Source organism: Crocuta crocuta, unplaced genomic scaffold (assembly GCF_008692635.1).
Source record: "Crocuta crocuta isolate KB4526 unplaced genomic scaffold, BGI_CrCroc_1.0 scaffold322, whole genome shotgun sequence".
In the NCBI taxonomy this organism is placed as follows: domain Eukaryota; kingdom Metazoa; phylum Chordata; class Mammalia; order Carnivora; family Hyaenidae; genus Crocuta; species Crocuta crocuta.
The window spans coordinates 71069-92383 of NW_027532592.1; the positions used below are offsets into that span (position 1 = coordinate 71069).

Genomic DNA, 21315 nt, shown 5'->3' on the forward strand with positions numbered 1-21315 from the left:
ATGAACATTATAGCATAAGCATTTTACGTGTTACTACAATTTTTTCCCAAACACTGTATATTCTATTTCCCACCTTCTCTTTCTAGGCTAAGCTTTCTTTAGCATATATAAGAGTGGGCCTCTTAACCGATGCAATGGAATGGAGTGTTCAGTTAATTCCAAAGTCAGTTAAAGCAGAGAATCCTAAAACATGAACCTGATACATGTGAAACATTGTACTTTAAAAATAAATGAACGTGCATTCGTTAGTCAATCTTTTAATATAGGACCACAGGCTTTTCTTTGAAATAAGTCAACTTATTGGAGCACCTCGTGTCCTTTCTTGAATAACCTAATTTGTAATGCATTATTTATGAGTTCCTATTTCCATTTCTTTAAAGTAGAGGAGGGGGAAAATTAATGACCCTGGGAAAACAGCACAAAAGTTTTAGATTTTTTATTTTTTACCAGCTTTTTACTGTAAGCTTGCTCATCCCTAATTCTGCAATTTCTTTATTAAAACTTTCCAAAGCAATCAATTTAGTTCTCAGAGAAGCAGTAAATCTCATTTCACCAGTTCATAATATTTCATTCCACAACTACAATAGTAATGCAGTCNAAAAAAAAAATGAATCTTTGAAAAAAAAAAAAAAAAAAAAAAAAAAAAAAAAAAAAAAAAAAACAGGTTTAGAAACAAAGAAAGCTGATTCAGGTTTGCATACAGTTATAGGGATAGATCTTCAAACAGTGTTGAGCAGAAGACAGTGTTAAGTGAGAAACTGAGATCGATCATATGGTAACATTTATGAAAATTGGAAACAAATCACACATACAGATCACAAGCAACAAAACGAAAAGCATTATTCATTTTACGTGGGTACAAAGCTACCCAAGGATATGTGACACCACCATGATGATGTCATGCTTGTTTGATACACATTATGGTGGTCTACCGTGGGGAAGAAAATGAGGGAAGAAGGTACAGGGGAAAAGTAAAACATAATAAATAAAATGAGACTCGATTGATCATGTTTCAAGAAGCAAGGAGTATCTTTAACTAGCTTTTCTGAAACTGAATTACCCCCCTCTTCCAGGAAAAAAAACAAAAACAAAAAAACAAAAGATTTACACTTTCTTTCAGCCCAGGAAAATTTTCTTTCATGATTTCACCCCAATATCTGCAGATGCTCTCATAAATTTTCGTTCTAAGAATGGGCTGTCTAGTGTGCATTTGCCCATTTGCAGTTCAGAACTTCAGAATAATAGTTACCAATCAAAATATACAGATGGCCAAGGATGTAAAATTTACCTATTTTAATAAAATATTATTTATTAGCTGATGACATTAAGCAAGGTTTTTAAAAATTTAATTCCATAAAATTCCTCTTAAGACTGCTTTTACATCTAATTTTTTATTAAATTGTTTTAATTCCAGTATAGTTAACATATAGTGTTATATTAGTTTTAGGTACACCGTATAGTGGTGCTTCAACACTTCCCTACATCAACCAGTGCTCATCACAAGTGCACTCCTTAATCTCCATCACCTATTTCCCCCGCCCTTCCCCTCCCCTCTGGTGACCAAGAGTCTATTTCTTGGTTTGTCTCTCTTTTTTTTCTCCCTTTGCTCATTTATTTGGTTTCTTAAGTTCCACATCTGAGTGAAATCATATTTGTCTGTCTCTGACTTATTCTTAGCATTATACTCTCTAGTTCCAAAAATGTCATTGCAAATGGCGAGGTTCATTCTTTTTTATGGCTGAGTAATATCCCATTGCATATATACCAACTCTTCTTTATCCAGTCATCAATCAGTAGACACTTGGGCTGCTCCCATAATTGGCTCTTGTAGATAATGCTGCTATAAACATAGGGGTGCATGGATCATACCTGTCACAATGGCTAAAATAAAAAACATAAGCAAAAACACAAGGTGTTGGCAATGATGTGGAGAAAGGGGAACCTTTTTGCTCTGTCAGTGGGAACGCACACTGGTGCAGCCACTCTGGAAAACAGTACAGAGCCTCCTCTAAAAGTTAAAAATGGAACTACCCTTTGATCCAGCAATCACCCTACTGGGTGTTTACCCAAAAAACACAAAAACACCAATTCAAAGGGAGAAGCAAATTTTTTAACCTTTCTATGCCTTCGTACCTTCATCTAAGTAATGATGATGATAATAATATATGTAATAAAATATATGAATACATAATTATGTTAACATGCTAATATAATTTCGTTATATTATTATATAAAATACAAGGATATAATTATTATCATGCTATTTACTTCGTAAGGTTATTAGGATGAGATGAGGTTTTTTATTTTTTTAAGTGTTTTATTTATTTTTGAGAGAGATATAGAGACAGCGTGAGCAGGGGAAGGTCAGAGAGAGAGGGAGTCACAGAATCTGAAAACAGGCTCCAGGCTCTGAGCTGGCTGTCAGCACAGAGCCCGACACGGGGCTCGAACCCACAAGCTGTGAGATCATGACCTGAGCTGAAGTCGGATGCTTAACTGACTGAGCCCTCCAGGTGCCCTAGGATGAGATGAATTTATGTATGTAAAGCACTTGGAGCTGCATCTGGCACCTGGCAAGAACTCTATTTATTTATGAGTTACTACCGCTACAATCACCACCATACCTACTGCTGCTACTACCACCACCCATTTCATCAGTTCTAAGGCATAGTTGTTTTTTTTAACCATCTATGACATCAGGATGAGTCTTACACCTGTGGCATCCTAGATTTGATGAATTATGATTTTATTCTTTGCATTCTATACTTTCACTATGACACATCTAGATGTTTACGTTTATCCTTCTTGGGATTTCTTGGGCCTCTTGAATCTGTGGATCACTGTCTTTATCAGGTATCGTGTCAAATATCATCTTTGCCTCTGTCCCTGTCTTTCCTCCTGAAACACTGATGAAACAAAAGCTAAACTTCTATCTATTCCCCATGAGTCTTTCACTTTCTTCTTTATTGCCCATCCTTTATCTTTTATACATTGTTATAATTTCTTCCAATCTGTCTTCCACTTCACTCCCTTTTACCATGACTAATCTGATGCCAAAATCATACACTGTGTGTTTATTTTGACTCTTGTAGTTTTCATCTCTAGAAGTTTTTTTTTCCCCTTAAAAACACACGGACATGTTTATAGTTTCTTTTCTATTTTAAAAAATACTCATTTTTGAGGGAGACAGAGAGGGAGAGATGTAGCACAAGCAGGGAAGGGGCAGAGAAAGAGGGAGACGTAGAGTCTTTTTTTTTTTTTTTTTTTTTTTTAAAAGAACCCGTTNCTGAGTTAGGGCTTTTAATTCTGTTAGAAAAAGACGTTAGCTGCAGTTTAAGAACTTACTCTTTGCAAGACACAGTAATAAGCATTTTATATCTATGGCATTATGGAGAGAAAGGAAATGGTATCAGAGCCAGTAAGTGGCAAAATTGGGACAAGATCCACACACATCATTTGTTGGCTCAGATATAACTGGCTTTGCTCACTCAGCCCAATACTTCCTGAGTAGAATCCCAGTGGGGCAAGAGTGAGATTTTTGGAACAAACTGCTTCCCAGATAAGTTGGCCCTCGTAGCGGGCTCTGACATTTTTAGAATAGTTGGGATGGAGGGAAAGGAGTATACATTGGGAGATGGAATCAATTTATACTCCTAGGCTAATCATTTTAGTGCTCAAGTAAGTGGGGAGACACAGAATCTGAAGCAGGCTCCAGGCTCTGAGCTGTCAGCACGGAGCCCGATGTGGGGCTCGAACTCACAAACCGTGAAATCATGACCTGAGCCAAAGTCTGATGCTTAACTGGTTGAGCCACCCAGGGATCCCTATAGTTTCTTTTACACAACAGATATTTTCAAATTGTCATTTATCTCCACACCACTAGTAAACATATCTGTTTTATAATCTGCACCTATTACCTCCATATCTGCAGTCTGTTTTCCCTCATCATTGTTTATTCTGCTTATTCCTCATGCATGCCTTATTTCCTTGTGTGCTTGCTTATTCTCAACTATGTGCAACTACCTTTGTAAAACTGTAAGAATCCCCTGAAGCTGAGTAAGAATATGCCTTGATCTTAAGAGGTTCTGTGTTTGCTAGTATGTAGGGGCACCACTCCCTTGAAACTTCTTTAAATCCCGAGTCTTCTGGGCAAACAATTCTCCGATATAAAGCCATACAAGAACCTACCCATAGGTAGGCTAGCAATTGTTAGGAGAAACTTTTTTTCCTTTTCTTGCTTTTTCTGATCACATAGTTACTAAAATCACTGGAAGGCTAAGGAGGGCAGAAATTTAATCCTGACTTACTGTTACCCTGGGAATACAGTGTTCTGATAACACAGGTTAATGTAGAGAGAATATCCAATTTTATTCTCTGTCCTGAATTCTCCCTCTCCTGACAAATTTGAAAAATGCCTTTAGAGGAAGAATAGATTATGGCCTCTAGTGTTCTGCTCTCTTCTCTAGATTCCTAATTGCCCTCAGTCTTTGGGCTAAGAGTTCTCTACTTTGTCGTCAGTTATTTGATGCTTCTAAAGGTGACTTCTCAAAGGTTGATATTCACAGGTTTTGTGATGTTTGTTTTTAAGAGCAAAAATATGTCCATATGACCTTATCCACCACTCCTGGAAATCAAAGTCTCCAAATCATTTCTAATTATTTATGATGAAATGGTTTTTAAACAGATTATCACATTCACAAAATATATATATTTTAAATAGTTTCACTGGGCGAATATTTTCAGTGATTATGATCCAAAATAATATACATATATGCTGGTTGAGCTACAGACCCAAGTTCAAGCACCACTTAAGTGTAAATTTGACAACTAGTTCCTTTCCTTGAACATGAACTAGATTTATTTTTAATGTGATGACGTCCACAGCCTCCAACTTTATCACAAGAGATTGTGTATTTCATTTAATGCCATTTGGCATCCAAGATATTAATAAATAAGCTTTGTCTCAGAAGTAAGATTTTTTGCAGAGGTTATTTTAGAGGTACAACGTCTGTGTTCTAGTCACACCAGATTAGCCAGAGCCAAGTTGATATCTCTGAAGATAGGTATAAATATATATAACACAAAGACATACCACCAAAAAAACAATCTTGAGATATACTGATTATAGTTATCATGCTTTAAAGCTACACAGCTTATGGGACACCTGGGTGGCTCAGTCGGTTGAGCGTCCAACTTCTGATCAAGTCATGAGCTTACAGTTCGTGAATTCGAGCCCCGCAACGGGCTCTGTGCTGACAGCTCAGAGCCTGGAGCCTGTTTCAGATTCTGTATCTCCCTCTCTCTCTCTCTCTCTCTGCCCCTACTCTGCTCGCCCTCTCTCTCGCAAAAATAAATAAATGTTTAAAAAAAGTTAAAATAAAAATATAGAGCTTATAATTTTTTTGCCTCTAAATTCATACATACTCTATAACTGGATTTATTCTGAAAAGATAGAAACCTTCTGGAAGACCGAACACTGAGATGAATCGTGCCCCAGGTGGAAGAAAATAGCAAGGACATATATACAAGGCAAACAGATTTTTTTTAATTACTCATAAACAAGAGGAAGAAGGTTCAGGCAAATAACTCCTCATAGTCTCAAAAATTATGGACAACATTACATTCGTAATTATTTTAAAAACCTCAAAGAAGAAATAAAAAGGTGCAGAGACAAGGTTATTAGGAACAGGAGAAGGCTGGTCGCACATCAGGAATGAAATGAAAAATTAAAAAATTAAAATGGGAATATTACAATGACGAAAATAAATGAAGAGGGAAAGAGAAGCATTAGAAAGAAAAGGACTGTGTTAAAAAGCAATTAGAAGAGAAAATAAGAAAAATGTAACAAAGGAAATCTAATATATACATAATTGGAGTTTCTAAGTTAGAAAAGAAAATAAATTGGAAAAATGCTAAATATATTTTTCTCACCTAAAGAAAGTTTCAAATCTGTCTTGAAAGTGTTCATTGTCCCCATTCCCAGTTTTCCTGTTTTAAATAAACTCTCATTTTCTTTCCCAGACAATAACATTTTTTCAAACTAAGAATTATGAAGCAGTAGATGATTACTTCAAGTTGCAGTAAGTATGACTTTTAAAAGAACCTATTTGGTACGAAATATGCTATCGAGGTTATTGATTTCTAGGTATTCTTTTACTTCAGTGGCCTCATATCACTTTAAATATCCAGATTTCAAATTCCTTTAAATGTCTGGATACATGTGAAATTACTATTCTGTATAAAAATGTAAAATACTCCTTGTAATGAAATGAAACCTATCAAAGTTTTCATTCATCCAACTGAAGATGAAAAAAAACGAGCCATTTCTTAATTCAGTAATTTTTGAGCGTGTTTTATCGTTCATTCCCATCCCAAAGTCTTTACATACTATCCTTGGGTAGACTGGAACTAATATCGGAAAGTCTTTGAGTAGAATCAGAGAAAACACCATCATTGACTCTTCTTGGAATTGGTAGGACCTGAGCACATAATTTCTGGAGGAAGCAACTAATCTGGAATTGTGTCTTAAGGCATTTCTAGGGTCATCATTATGTCCTGACTCGATACATTCTCTGGAAAAACAGCACTGCTACTCTAAGTGAGTTTGAGTACCTACTCTACACCAAGCACTTTCTAGGTTTGAGTACCTACTCTACACCAAGCACTTTCTAGGTGTTCAAAATACACGGTGAACAAGAAAGGAGGTACTCCTGCCATGGGACATATCTCTTGTGGGAAAAGACAAATGAGTCATCAAATAAATGAGCAAGATGATTTCAAATAGTTTTAACTGTTATTAAGGAAAGAAAACAGAATGAAGAGGGAGCGGGAGACCAGGAAGGGGAGGGAGAAAAGGCTACTTTAGAAACAGTACTCAGGGAGGCTCAATTCATCCCTCGCCCCCTCACCCGCCAACTTTTCTCTTGATTCTTCTACTGTTGTGTGTTCCTTGGGGTATTTTTGGTTTTCTGGATATTTACTCAGAATTCTGTTGCTATAGAATGCAAATCAGACTGTCCAGAACACTTGAGGTCAGTCCAAGACTTGAGAAAAAAATACCAAAAGCTTTGAAATCAGCTGTGGCAAGAAAATAAAATCTATAAGAAAAATTATATAGAAAATTATAAATGCAGGGGTGTCTGGGTGCCTCAGTTGGTTAAGTGTCTGACTCTGGATTCTGGTTCCGGTCATGATCTCATGGGTCATGGGATCGAGCCCCGTATCAGGCTCTGCACTGACAGCATGGAGCCTGCTTGGGATTCTCTCTGCCCCTCCCCCACTCACATTTTTTCTCTCACAAAAAAAAAAAAACTTAGAAAATTATAGATGCAGCATTTATTATAGCGTCCTTCACAGATTTATGGTATATTACTGTATTTATCAAATCAAATATATTAGGAAACAAATCATAAATGACATAGTTAAGATTATAAGATGCTTCCTGATTTCAAAGGTGTTAAATGAGGAAAAAAAGTACATATATTAAATTGATGAAATATGGTACAGTGATTTAAAAATATAAAAATGTGCCGTTTATATCCAAACTTATTTATTTACCTAATTATGATTTTAAAAATAAATATTAAAATGTGATGGATATTGGAAGAAAAAGGACCTTTGTGTATGGCTAGTTTGTTTTACTCTAGTTGTTTTGAAACAAACTGGAGTTTGTTCCCATTCTCTCCAAACACAAAATAATTCTCGTGCACTTCATCACCTAGAAGTTTGATCTCACTTTTGCTGCCAATCAGATCATATTATGTGGCCTAATGTGGTTCAGGAAACTAATTTCATACCTCACTCTTTATTGTTCCCAAAGTGTTGGGAGGAACAGATCTGTCGAGGCTAGAGAAAGAACAAACAGAGCGGCTGTGACCTTCCGATCCCATCAGAGAGCAGGACAAAATGTCGCCAGCACAGCCTCCTTCTCTAGGGCCTGGGGATGTTTATAAAACAGGGGTTGAAATGTTGATAGCTGCTCATTTCTGTTTCCCATCGGGCCGACCCAACACCAGCCCACCGTGAGGCGCCAAGAGCTTTACGGAGTGACCACGGTGCAGAGCTGCCTTAGCAGAAGCAGCGAGTGGCCACCACCACCACCACCCCCTTCTAGGCCTCTAGAATTCCTCGTGGGGCTCAGTCACCTCGTGTACATGGGATGTTTCATGGGCTCTACAGAAAGGCAGGATCGTGCCTGCCTCCCCTGTGATTCTATAATCACCTGCATGTGCTGTTTCTCCTAGAAACGAGAACATGGGTCTTCAGCTTATTCATGTCAGGCCTAGCGCCTCAGCAAGAACATGTCCGATAGCCCAGAAGGTGAGTGACATGGGTAGATCAAAACCTCTACCTCCGTGATGGTGATAACGGTAGTGAGCTGAATAACCCATAGAGTATACTACTCCCCTCCTACGTTTGCGCTGTTTCTCTGTAGGGAAGAGATCAGGGAACAGGACTCTGGGAATGGACCACAGCTCTGCCTTCCATGGGTTTAGCATCAAAAAAAAGTAAGATACATAAACACATACAAAACTGTAAAATTATTAATTTAGGAAGACAAATAAAACTGTATAAAGGAAAACTGACGTTAATGAGAACAACAGAAGTTGGGTGCTTTGTCAGAGACTGCCAATCAAGTCTACATTGATCCTGCATTTATTTCTTTATTCAAAAAAGTCGATCATTTCTTCATTCGAAAAATAATGTATCAGGTACTTTGTTTCTTTGTCTCAGTCTGGGCGCTAGGTCCAAAGACGACCCTTCCCTAGGGGTAAACAAGAGCAAGCGTGAGGGGATGCGAAATACATAGTTATCAAATAGCCAGAAGAGCTGGACTGTTGAAGAATCAGTAGAGGCTGAGCAGGCTGGTGCAAAGGGGATCCGACGCATACACCACAGCACAGCGCCCTGAAATCCCATCAGGGTGTTCAGGTGACCGGAAGCACAAAGAAATTGAACACGAATTCTTCACCACCACCACCTCTTCTGAGTCCGTTCTAACTCCAAGGGATGCCTCCTCTCTTTATCCCCTCCCAGCCTAATTAACAATCAAGAGACATATATTGAGTAACTACTATATACCAGGCATAACACAGTGAGGAATCCCTACAAGAAGAATTCAAAGGTACATGAGATAACAGTCCCTGCACGTCAAGATCCTGGCACAAGGAACCTGTTCCTAGCAGGCGAGCTTCCTGAATGAATTTGGAGGAATGTGATCCAAGCTTGAGTGTGGCTGGCTGACACATACATCGCTTCCCTGGGCAGGTGCACGCCGGCCACTCCCCGGCCTGCCTCCTCTGCCGCCTTCCTGGCTTCATCGTCACAGGAGGCAGGAAACCGCAACCTAGGCAGTCCTTCCCCAGCCTACGTCTGTGTTTTCCACCTCCGGGTGCTTGTCCCATACAAGCTGCCTTCCCGAAGCATCTTGTGTGCCTCCGTCCCTTTTCCTGCCTCATCACTAGATTTGTTAGGGATCCCAACCACCGGATGCTGCCTAGCACAGCCATTCCAAAAGCAGGTTAATCTAACCCGAGTTCAGATCCAAGCCCTGCCGCCTACCGGCTGGGACAAGCTGCTCAACGGGAATTCACCACTGCCTTGTTTGCAAAAGGGAAATGGGTCTTCCGGTATTTATCCACTCTAGAGAGTATTAAGTGTGACCCATTTGTGTAAAGTGCCCAGAACAGTGCCCATCACAGAGCAGCCATCCAAGATTACCAGTTTGTTTCTTGTCTCTCCTCCTCCACACACCCCAAGACACCGACAGTTCAAATCTAGCTGCCCTCGGAGCCCCACTAGGGGTACTTTGTATTGACTGCAGTGAAGCCACCCTGGTGAGCCAGTCCCCAGAAAGCCTTGGCGATTCCTCCCAGGATCAGTTTTCCCAGGGAGAGGTGGTGACACTACTGAATGCATTATCCAACATTTCTGTGTTGACAGCCTTCGATATTCCTGTCTCCGTTCAGTTGTTCTGTCCAGTTACAGGGCATGTGCTCTGTCCGATTCTGAGCTAAGTGAAGAGCAGTCCTACCCCGTCTCTGCACTTTAGGGAGTGATGTTGAGTGTTTGCTTAGACAGAACAGACACTAAAATTGGAGAGTAATATTAAAGAAAGAAAACCATTCAGCTCATGGTTTTCATTTGGGCTATATGCCAGAATCCCTCTAATTAGGTATCCAGTCCTGAGAACACTGTCAGCCCCGTAGCAGTGGGCGCGTGGGGGCCCCAGAAAACAGCCTTATTTGTGTGACCCAAACTCTGTACAGACGCCCCCGTTGGAATTCCACCTGTAGGTCAAGTTAGATTTTTAACCCCAGGCATAGTTTTTGATTTTTGTGAACTGGTCCCCAGGGGAGAGGGATGTTAAGACTAAGACATCAAGTGATGGAGGGTCCTGGCTGAAAGATTTGAGGACCTCGGTCAGTCACGTGTGTCAAATGGATACTTTAGTCAAGATAAAGGGCAGGCCCATGCTTCTGTGATTGGAAAACAAAGCTGTGATGATGACGGACGGCAAGGACTGTAGGTAGAGTTGCTGAGAGAACAAATCAGGACCTGTGACCGAGATCAGGTGGTACAGGCAATAAAATCCAAGAACCCCTGCTGCGATGCCTGCCTTTCAAACGAAGGCAGAAGGGCCTTGGTTTCGCAGGTGTAACTCTTTTAAATCCATCAGGCTCAGCTGGACATTGGTCTCTATCCCCATCCTCTGATCCCCAAGTCCTGCTCTGGGGTAGGGAGTATTAGAGCTTTTTCCAGATTTGCCTTGTGGAAATATACAACATACGGAACATGTGTAAGACAGAAAGCGAGTGTCTAGATCACACCTAGGAAGCCTGGGGTTGGGGGGACAAGGTAGACAGCAATGAGGAAGGTATCTGGGAGCCAGGTTGAAATTGGAATAGGCATCCTGGTCAGGGAAGAACCAGGTCGTTAAAAGAAGTAAAATGAATAACTAGATATGTTATAGAAACCTACCAGCTGAGCCAGGTACAAGCTGGAAGAACAGAGTTGATGATCATGGTCATAGAGGTGCTGGTAAAGGTGAGATTGGGTCAGTTTTCTGAGATACTGAAGTCAAAAAGCAGAGCACTAACCTTTGGGCCACAGTATGGGCAACAGGAAACAAAGACAGAAGAAAGAAATGTGATCAGAAAGGAGTAAACAGCACAGAACAGTATAATAAGCCCTACATTTAAAAGGTTATTATTTCAAATCTTAGATATAATTGGTTTTAGCTCATGAGAATTAGAACCGCTGATCTCACCACTTAAATTGCTTCATTTTAGGCGTTCCAAATATACGCTGGCTGTGATCCTACTAAACGCATTGCTGTGAAAGGGCAAGTATATTTGCATTTGACCCGTCTTACTCTTTACATTTTAAAACAAATGGTGAACTACACGGTAATTACTGGTGGTGCTATTAGCCTAATGACTGATACGTTCTTGATAAAATCCAAAGTTGAATTGACACTGGTGTCCAAAAGTTGGATTGACAGTTTGTTCGAACTAAATTTGTTTGAACTGTTTGCCGAGTCAAATCTCACATCTGAATCATCCAAACAGATAAAAAGAATGAACCTCTTTCCCTCTCACCAGCATTTTCCTCTGCCTTCCCTTTGAATAATCCAGTTCCCAGCTTCCTCCATTAGCTCTCTCAGCTCTTCAACCTCCACCTCATCCCCAGAAAGTGAGAGGCAGCGACACTTACGTCTACTTCCCGTCCTACTCAAATCAGTCATAATCTCATCTCTGTCAGAGAATCGCTTGCATCCGCATCAGAGAAGCCTCACTTTCCTGCACCATTTCCCGTGGGAAATTTTTTTTCAGAGCAAACCTCTGAGAACCATCAGTGCTCCCTCCAGAGAACCCCAAGGTGGTGTGACTTCAACTGATCTTACTGTGATTCACGATGAAACACGCTGGATTTTGTCATCTACTTGCCAAAACTCTCTTCTGTAGTGTGACTCGGGGTCAGCATGCACAGTCCGTTCAGCTGAGAGAAACGGTGTACTTGACACAAGATGGTACTGCAACTCTTCTCCTGTGGTTGGGAGTAGGGTGAGCCGGGCTGCAGTGGCTCTTACCTGAGTCTATTTATGAAACGACTTGCTGTCATCCAAACAATTGTCTCTTCACCTGCTGTTCCAGTAATCTTTGGAGGATGGAATTGTAGTAATTGGTTGCTGGATTGGTGATAAGTTTTCTTATTTCATTCAGCAAGGAATTTGCAATTCCCATAATTCCTGTTCCAGGAAACACGAAGGCTAACTGATTTATACAGCATAGAGCACCCTGCTTCTGGGATGGTCCATGTCCTTGCTCCTTAGAGAATGGTCAGGGGGCCAGCTCGGGCATCACTGGGAATTTATCAGAAATGCAGAATCTCTGGGCTTGTCCCACACCTGCTGAGACAGAACCTTTATTTTAAGTAAATTTCCAGGAGGTTAGCAAGAGCATTAAAATTTGAGAATAACTGCTCTAAGTAATGTTACCAAAATCAATTCCCAGTACTAATGCACACAGAACCACCCCCGCCCCCCCATGCAGATTTCCTTCATCAGTGAAATGCAGCTTGAATCAGTCTGTTTCTGGGAGCGTCTACATAGCAATTGTCAGATAGCTGGTTGTTCTCCAGACCTACCTGAAAAGCATGGTTGAAAAACATAGATTTCAGAGCCTTATTCCAGGCCTCTTAGTCAATGACCCACTGCTTTGGAACCCAAAAAATGACCCTCAGATCTTGAGTTCAGGTTGTGAGGGGCCTAAGGTTTTCACAGTTGTGAAAGGAGACCTATGGAGTTCAAGGTGCCCACGACAGGAGAGATGTCCGTGACAGAGGGCATCTCATGGGGTCTATTTGGAGTTTCAGGGCGGGAGATGGTGTAGACTTCCAATACCTCTCTAAACACATTGATGGCCAAGGTTCCTTCTGAGTTTCTCCCTTGCTGGAAGGACCCAGCAAAAATGGTCAAATGAATAATTTGACTTACTGAAAATTTTATCATTTTATAGACCATGATAGCCTTGTGTCTGTATGAATCCGAACTGGAAATTATGTGAGCCCTTAAACTAGCTCCTTACCTGTACAACTGAGTCTCCAGTAACAATTAGGAATCTGTGTTTTTAAAAATATATGAGGAATAAAATAGTCGAAAGAAATGTACCTTATTTTGATAGATTTCCAATGAATTATTCCCACGTATCAAATATAGATAAAGCAATATATTTCAAATTCTGATGTCCTCAGAAACAGTTCTGAAGCTGAGTTTTTAAAATAGAAATGCGAGGGCCACACACCAATCCCAGGATTCTAATTCAGTAAGTGATAATTTTGTGATACTTTCAAGTATGAGAATCACTGAGTTAAATGATTAAATGTTTGTTCAAGTATATAAAGAATGATGATATTACAACTTCATTATGTTTTACTTTTTTGTAGATTTAATAAAAAAGAATGTCTTCAGCATGATTTCTTTTACAATATTGAAAAGTAAGAAATAGTTTTAACATAAGCACTGAGTTTTATATTAATATAAAACCAATAATTTAGAATCAAGTAGTATTTATTCCTATTAACATCAGTCTTTTCTAAAATATGCAGGGGCGCCTGGGTGGCTCAATTGGTTAAGCATCCGACTTTGGCTCAGGTCAGGATCTCACTGTTCGTGGGTTTGAGCCCTGCATTGGGCTCTGTGCTGATAGCTAGCTCAGAGCCTGGAACCTGTTTCTGATTCTGTGTCTCCCTCTCTCTCTGATCCTCCCCTGCTCACGGTGTCAATCTGTCTCAGAAATAAATAAAACATTAAAAAAAATTAAAATATGCATTAATTACTATGAATTTACCTCTAGGCACTGCTTTTGCTGCAACTCACAAATTTTTGATAAGTTGTGTTTTCATTTTCATTTAGTTCAAAATGTTTTACAATTTCTCTTAAGATTTCCTTTTTGACCCATGATCTATTTAGAAGTGTGTTGTTTAATCGCCACACATTTGGGGAGTATTTTGTAATTATGTTTCTTTATTTAACTTTTGTAATAGCTCCTTACCTAAACAAAGTAATGGTTTTAATTTTTAAGTTTGAAAAGAGGAAAGAAAGATAAGTAATGAAAAATTATTTTTTTACAGGTCATATTTGAGGAATAAGCCATCTAAAAACTTGGTAAGAAAACTATAATTTTATCAATCAGACAAATCTAGAAAGTAACTAAATCATTTTTCCTTTTCTAGCGAGTAAAATATGATTGGAATGAATATGGCTGCCCATTAAGACTTGATTTTGGAGAAAAGTTTCACCCTGTGCTTCAACTGTAAGTACATTCTTACTAAAATTTTTAACTTACTTTGAACATTTCACAATGAAAGTATGAAAACAAAGCTAGTTAATCGTGCAGGTAATAATAAATATCTTTGAGCATCCAATATATGCAACTCTAGGTTTTCAATACCAGCTGTACAAAGTTGGACTACCCATGGTGCCCGCCTGTTGAGGGAGCTTATAATTTCACCGCTGAGACATAGTGGATAACTGAGGCTTTTCTCAGGCATGCAGGTGATCTTTTCACCCTTGCTGTACTCTCTCTCTCCCCAAGCTCTTACCAGCACCCCTGACTGTTTGATAGGGACCACCTTCCCGAGGTGACATATGACTTCTCTTTCCATGGACCAACAATAACTGAAAGCTTGCAAGGAAACAAGCTACATTACCGATAAGGGATGGTATCTTGGGGAGATTTGAAAAATATTATCTCTCACTTAATTCTTAACAATGTTATTTTATAATAAGAATAAAATGCTTAAGCTTTTGCACATAGTTTTATATTACTTTGCTTGTGTCTTTGATTTTATTCTTGATTTATGATTATAAGTAGGCTCCACACACAACATGGCGCTCAAATTCATGACACTCAGATCAAGACCTGAGCTAAATCAAGAGTCTGACTCTTGGGGCGCCTGGGTGGCTTAGTCAGTTAAGCGTCCAACTTTCGCTTAGGTCATGATCTCGCGTTTCGTGGGTTCGAACCCCGCGTCGGGCTCTGTGCTGACTGCCAGCTCAGAGCCTGGAGCCTGTTTCAGAGTCTGTGTCTCCCTCTCTCTCTGACCCTCCCCTGCTCATGCTGTCTCTCTCTCTCTCCTAGAAATAAATAAAAATATTAAAAAAAAAAAAAAAGAGTCTGACTCTTAACTGACTGAGCCACCCAGGGACCCCAGGATTATAAAAGCTATGGAGCTTGTTGCAAAACTTAAAATATAGAAAAATATAAGAGCTAAGTGACCCATTTTCTAAATTTTTCTTTTGCTATTATAAACAAAATGGTGGTGAATATCTGCTTACATACATGTTTGGACACCAGTCCGGATATGCCATTAGGAAAAATTACTGGAAATGAAACTCCTATGTGTAAAATATCAAAATTTTAGTTAAGGCTTCCGGCTTTAGGGTTTGGGGGACCCCTTAGGCTAGAGACAACTTCTGAGGTCTCTGAGGGTGGGTAGGTGTGGCGTAGTGAATCAGGTGCTCCAATGTAGTTTTGCTATGGGAATTTCCTTATTGGGACCCAGAAGTGCTGTGTCGTCATGTCCTGCCCACCACTCCTCACCCATGGCAGCTGTAAGATTCTGTGCTGTGCTCTCCTCATCATTGTCCTACATTCCCTCTGTCCTGGGTCCTCCGAGCTATCAGGCCATTTTGCTATCTTCTTGAGGTCTGTTCTTCTTCTAGACATCTAACGATGCCACTGCTTCTCCTGAGAACGCTTGAAACTCCTTCCACCACTGAGGCCTCATTTTTCTCTTTATTTATGTGGCTTTGTTTTTTAAGTTTTTATTTTAATTCCTGTCAGTTAACATACGGTGTTACATTAGTTTCAGATGTACAATGTGGTGATCCAATAGTTCCACACATCACCCTGTGCTCATTATGACACATGCACCCCTTAATCCCCATCACCTATCTTTCCCATTCTCCCCACCTCCATACCGTCTGGTGGCCATCAGATTGTACTCTATAATTAAGAATCTGTTTATTGATTTGTCTTTCTTTTTTTCCCTTTCTTGTTTGTTTTGTTTTTTTTTTAACTCCACATATGAGTGAAATCAGATGGTATCCATATTTCTCTGACTGACCGACTTCACTTAGTGTTATATCTCTTGTTCCATCCATGTCATTGCAAATGGCGAGACTTCATTCTTTTTTATGGCTGAATAATATTCAATCATATACACACACACACATAGATGATAGATAGATAGATAGATAGATAGATAGATAGATAGATAGATAGATAGATAGATAGATAGTCTTTATTCGTTCTTGATTCATTCACCAATCAATGGACACTTGGGCTGTTTCCATATTTTGGCTATTGTAAATAACGCTGATATAAACATAGGCTTGCATGTATCTCTTTGAATTAATGTTCTTGTATTCTCTGAGTCTATACCCAGTGGTGAAATTGCTGGATCGTAAGGTTCTTCTATTTTTAATTTTTTGCATTTCAGTTTTTCCAGATGCCCCAAAAATGGGTCTTGTTTCTTTATCCATTCTATCACCCTATGTCTTTTGATTGGGGTGTTTAATCCACTTACATTCAAAGTAATTATTGGTGGGTATAAACTTACTGCAATGTTATCACTTTGTTTATTACTTGGTTATTTCTGAAGATTTTTCTCTGATCCTTTCTTGTCTTTCCCTCACGTTTTGTTGATTTTCTTTAGTGATATATTTGGATTTCTTTCTCTTTATTCTTTACGTACTTATTAGCAGTTCTTGATATATGGTTAGCATCAGGTTTGTATATAACCTTTTCTGTGTAGCAGTCTATATTAAGTTCATGGCCATTTAAGTTTGAAACCATTCTCTTCGCCTCCCCTACCCATGTTTTAAGTATATGTTTTATATCCTTTTTTGTGCAAGCTCCTTGACTGATTTTTTTTTTTTACAGAACTATTCATTTCTTTTGTGTTCCTTACCTCTCTTCTTTTCTATATGTAGTAGTGGAGTCTGTTCTACCAGTCCTCAGATGACTCTCTGGTTTATTGATTTGGATGTGGGTGATATCTAGTTGAAGATGTGGGATGGGGTAAGCTCAGGGTCCTCCTATTCTTCCATCTTCCTAGGCCCCTTGTTTGTTTCGTTTTTGTTTAATGCAGTGCCTAATCCCCCAGGGGTACATAATCTTAATGTTCTCTCCCAGAGAAGTGTACTCTTCAATTCATTATTATTAAACACCTTTGAACCTTTTGCTCTGCTAGGCCCTGGGAATTCAAAGAGAAATAAGATAGGATTTCTGTTCCCAGAGCTCAAGAGCTTGATGAGTTAGATAAACATATGAACTGATATGGAATAATTTAAAAAAAAAAAGGAAACTCAAAAGAAAAGAATCCAACCCAGCTGTGGAAGCGAGATGAGTTTTGAGCAATATTTCCAGAATAACTTGCATTTGAGCTGAGTCACTGAGTCTTAAAGGATAATGAATCTTTAGCTGAAGGCGGGGAGGGAAGAAAAGTGGGAAAAGTGATAGCGAACTCCACTGGGTGAGCCTTTCAAGCAAAAATGATGGTGAGGAATAAACTCACTCATCATGAGTAAAATAAATATTTTACTGTTGCACAGTTCAACAGTAAAATGCTGTTGGGGCATTAAGTGAGGCATGAGGTGTCAGGCCACGAGGCTGGGAAACTAGACAGGTGGAGTCCAGCTCATGGGAGATTTTCTGTCCATTCTGTGGTAGAGTGGCATGATCAGATATTTGCCTTAACTAGTTCTCTCTGGGAAAAATGTAGAAGATGAATTTCAGGAAAACAGGTCCAAGTAGGGAGACCAGGTAGTAAACTATGTTGGTAGTCCATGGAGGTTAAAAAAAAAAAAAAAAGAAGCAAGGACAAAGAAGAGGAATTATTTATGAGAAAAATGAGTGATTATAATAGGCCGGGCTTGACAACTGATTGATAACGATAACTGACAGAAGACAAGAGAGAATGAGGAAGACGAGTGAGTCTCAGTGACATCAATCAGAAGAGAGCTCCACAAACTTCCACCACTTATCTACTCATCTGCAAACACCTGTACCCTTGAACTCTGTCTATCTTCCTATCATCATAGGTGAACTACATGTACATGTAAGGCCCCCATCTCCATCTGGACCCCCACCTGCTTTCCGAATTAAGAGCATTGCTCCTGAAACTGGCCCCTCCTCCTCCCACATCATCGTTTGCCTCCTGACTGTATCATCACAGAAATCTGCAGTTCTTCCCTCATTAAAAACAAAACACACACACAAAACCCCTCTCTTGACCCCACTACCTCTTTAGCTACCATACTCACTGGGACTCACTCTTCTCCCCTCCCCCAGCCCCTCTCAGTGGCCTCCATATTGCTACGCCCAGTGGTCAGTCCAAGGACTCACCCTATGTGACCTCGTTAACAAGAATTGCATAGCTGGTCACTCTCTCCTACTTGAAATGTCTTCTTCACCTGGCCTCCTGGACATCACATTTCTCCTACTTTTCCCGCTACTTCGTGGTACCGTACCATAAACCAAGTGCAAAAGACAGGGTGGCTGAAAGGTTTGCTTACGGTGTCTTTAACTACAGATTTTTTTAAATTGTGGTAAAATATGCACAACAATACATAGTGAGCATTTGGATGTATATATTGTATAGTTAGCCAATGCAATACTGCACAGCAGGTTAAAATGGATGAACTAAGATGGTTATAAGAGGGAATCAGATGGTCAGTCACAAAGTTCAGGTTGGATATGGAAGGAAGAGTTGCCGCGAGAGATCAAAAGACTGGAAACTTCTATGGATCCATCTTGAAACCTAATACTGAGTGTGGGGGGATTACCAAAATATACATACAGTGTAATATCATGTATGTCTATTTACAAACCCACAAAGAAATACTGTGTATGATTTCTGGATATATTTATGTATGAGTAAAGTTTAAAACCTAGATGGGAATGATGTATAACAACTTTCACATATTTGAAATGTGAAATTTCTGCATATTTGAAATATTTCCTAACTAAAATGAAATAAGCTACAGGAGCCAGGTCCATGAAGAAAACTGGAGAAGTAGCAAAGTCCCAGATGGCAATGTTTTTTGTTTTTTTTTTTAAATATTTTTATTTATTTCTAGGAGAGAGAGAGAGACAGCGTGAGCAGGGGAGGGTCAGAGAGAGAGGGAGTCACAGACTGAAACAGGCTCCAGGCTCTGAGCTAGCTGTCAGCACAGAGCCCGACGTGGGGCTCGAACCCACAAACCGCCCCACAAACCGCGAGATCATGACCTAAGCGAGAGTAGAACGCTTAACCGACTAAGCCACCCAGGCGCCCCCTAGGTGGCAATGTTGAAAGAAGAACCAATTCATCCTCTGAGACTTCGGGGGAAGGAGTCAAATTAAATGTAGAAAAGACTGCTTTGGAAAGAGGAGTGTGGGAGTGGAGAGAGGTCATGTCTGACAGCCTCAACCTACTTACATGAAACAGAAGGGACCTCTTGTAAACTGGGAGCCCCCAGGGGTTGGGGAGGGGCTTTCGGAGGGTGTCAGGGGTCACCGAGGGTAATGTGAGAAGGTCTGGCTAAAGGGACCAGTAGAAAGGTGATCAGACAACACCGAAGGCACAACTGAGTTCAGACACCACGAGTGCGTTCAGTCCCACATCTTTGAATTCTCAGGTAGCATGGGCATGAAGGCAGAAGGCACAGCGTGGCAGCCAAGGCGGGGGTGAGATGTTGTTGGCAGGGCCAGAGCAAGTGAATGAAGCCAGGATGCTGGGCCGGGAGGAAATTGCCTATAGGAGGAAAGCCGAGAGGGGTCGGGACTGGACGTCTGGGGAGGTCAAGGGGCAGATGAGAGGCTGTGAGGGCTGAAGAAGGCGGGGCCAGAGAGCAGACAGCAGCAGCAGCCCTACTTTGGACCACGTGGGGTTACTTACTTACATCTCTGGTACCAGGACTCACTTGATAAAGCATGTTGCTTCCGATTCATTCTCCTGGGATACTTAACCCAGCTGTTAAAGCATCACAAACAAAGAGGAAAAGACTTGGTTAATGCCGTGGGCTACCTGAGTGGCCATGCAGGACTGAAAACATATGCATCCAGGGGATCGACAGAGAGGTCTCGCCTTCTGAATTCCAAAAGGGAAACTCACAGGGGAGAAGTTACAAGTTGAGGGAAGTTACTTGCCAAGTAGTGACATTTCAGAATTTCTCAGGTTTCACTGGTATCATATCATTTTAATGAACAGTAATGAAAATAAGCCATGCTTACATGGGCAAGTACTTTTGTCCTATATGCTCGGTGAAATAAATAAAACATCATCAAAGAGCACTCATTCTAAACCCAGGAAATATGGGATCATGTAATTTATCCTTATTGCCACTAGATGGCACTATAGCTCATTGCTTTTGTGAGTGTCAAACGCTGTCTGCTCCCAGTTGAACCAAGATCTTTTTTTGAATTTAAATAAAAGGTATGGCTTTACAACTAGTTCTTAATAATTCAGGAATGGGACGGCTTTCAGAAGATGCAGTCGAGCATGCTGCACCTTCCAAATCTGGAATGAGAGCTTCGCTAAAGCCCGCCCCAAATCTCGGAAACTGCCTACAACGTTGTGTGTCACACACGTGTGTGCATTTTCCTGTGGGAGGAACTTTAGAGTTCCTCCAGTGCTGGGAAGAAGGAAGCTAACCCCTAGCTCGTCACACCTGAGTTCACGCCTTTATGATTCCTAAAAACGAATTAAGATGAACATAAAATAGCTTCCTCAGATACCACTTCCTGATGTGGAAAAATTCCCTGGCCAGCTGGTTTTTACAAGCAAGAGGGGATGGCGTCGGGCTGTAGGAGACGTGGAGCGGGTGGAGCGACCCGAGACGCAGGCGGTGGGTAAAGAAACGGTGTCAAGGACCCATGACCTTTTACGGAGGAACACAAACGTGGGAAGCAGAACGTATCAGACCTGTGGCAGTATTCCTAGAGTCAGAGCCCAGAAGCAAGTACCTGAGACCAAAGTCCTAAGTGAAATTTCCATCGGGGGGGACATTCTCTTTCAGAAAAATAGGCAGAGTGACCATGTTTAAAAACAAGGCAGCAAGGTCTGGTATGCACAGCTGTAACTTCACCAGTAACTGAACCTGAACTTTGGCCTCAGGCCCGTTTCCATCTGGTCGCAAGAAAACAATAATGACCTTAACGATGTGAAGGAACATCCCTTTGGAAACTCACTGAATTGGGGGTGAATACTCTAAGCTCAATGGGGCCGATGTCTCCAGTAGCTGGCATCTGGGGAGTGGGTTCCCTG

General features: G+C 40.5%; 1 protein-coding gene across 1 annotated transcript in view; it reads left to right on the forward strand.

The window, feature by feature from the left end:
- CATSPERE (catsper channel auxiliary subunit epsilon) overlaps positions 1-21315 on the forward strand; it is a 92405-nt gene that overhangs the window by 46719 nt on the left and 24371 nt on the right. The window contains exons 6-11 of the mRNA XM_077779906.1: positions 6022-6080; positions 8244-8319; positions 11292-11344; positions 13447-13497; positions 14134-14167; positions 14236-14315. Coding sequence (XP_077636032.1) covers positions 6022-6080; positions 8244-8319; positions 11292-11344; positions 13447-13497; positions 14134-14167; positions 14236-14315 — 353 coding nt within the window. The remainder of the gene's footprint in view (positions 1-6021; positions 6081-8243; positions 8320-11291; positions 11345-13446; positions 13498-14133; positions 14168-14235; positions 14316-21315) is intronic.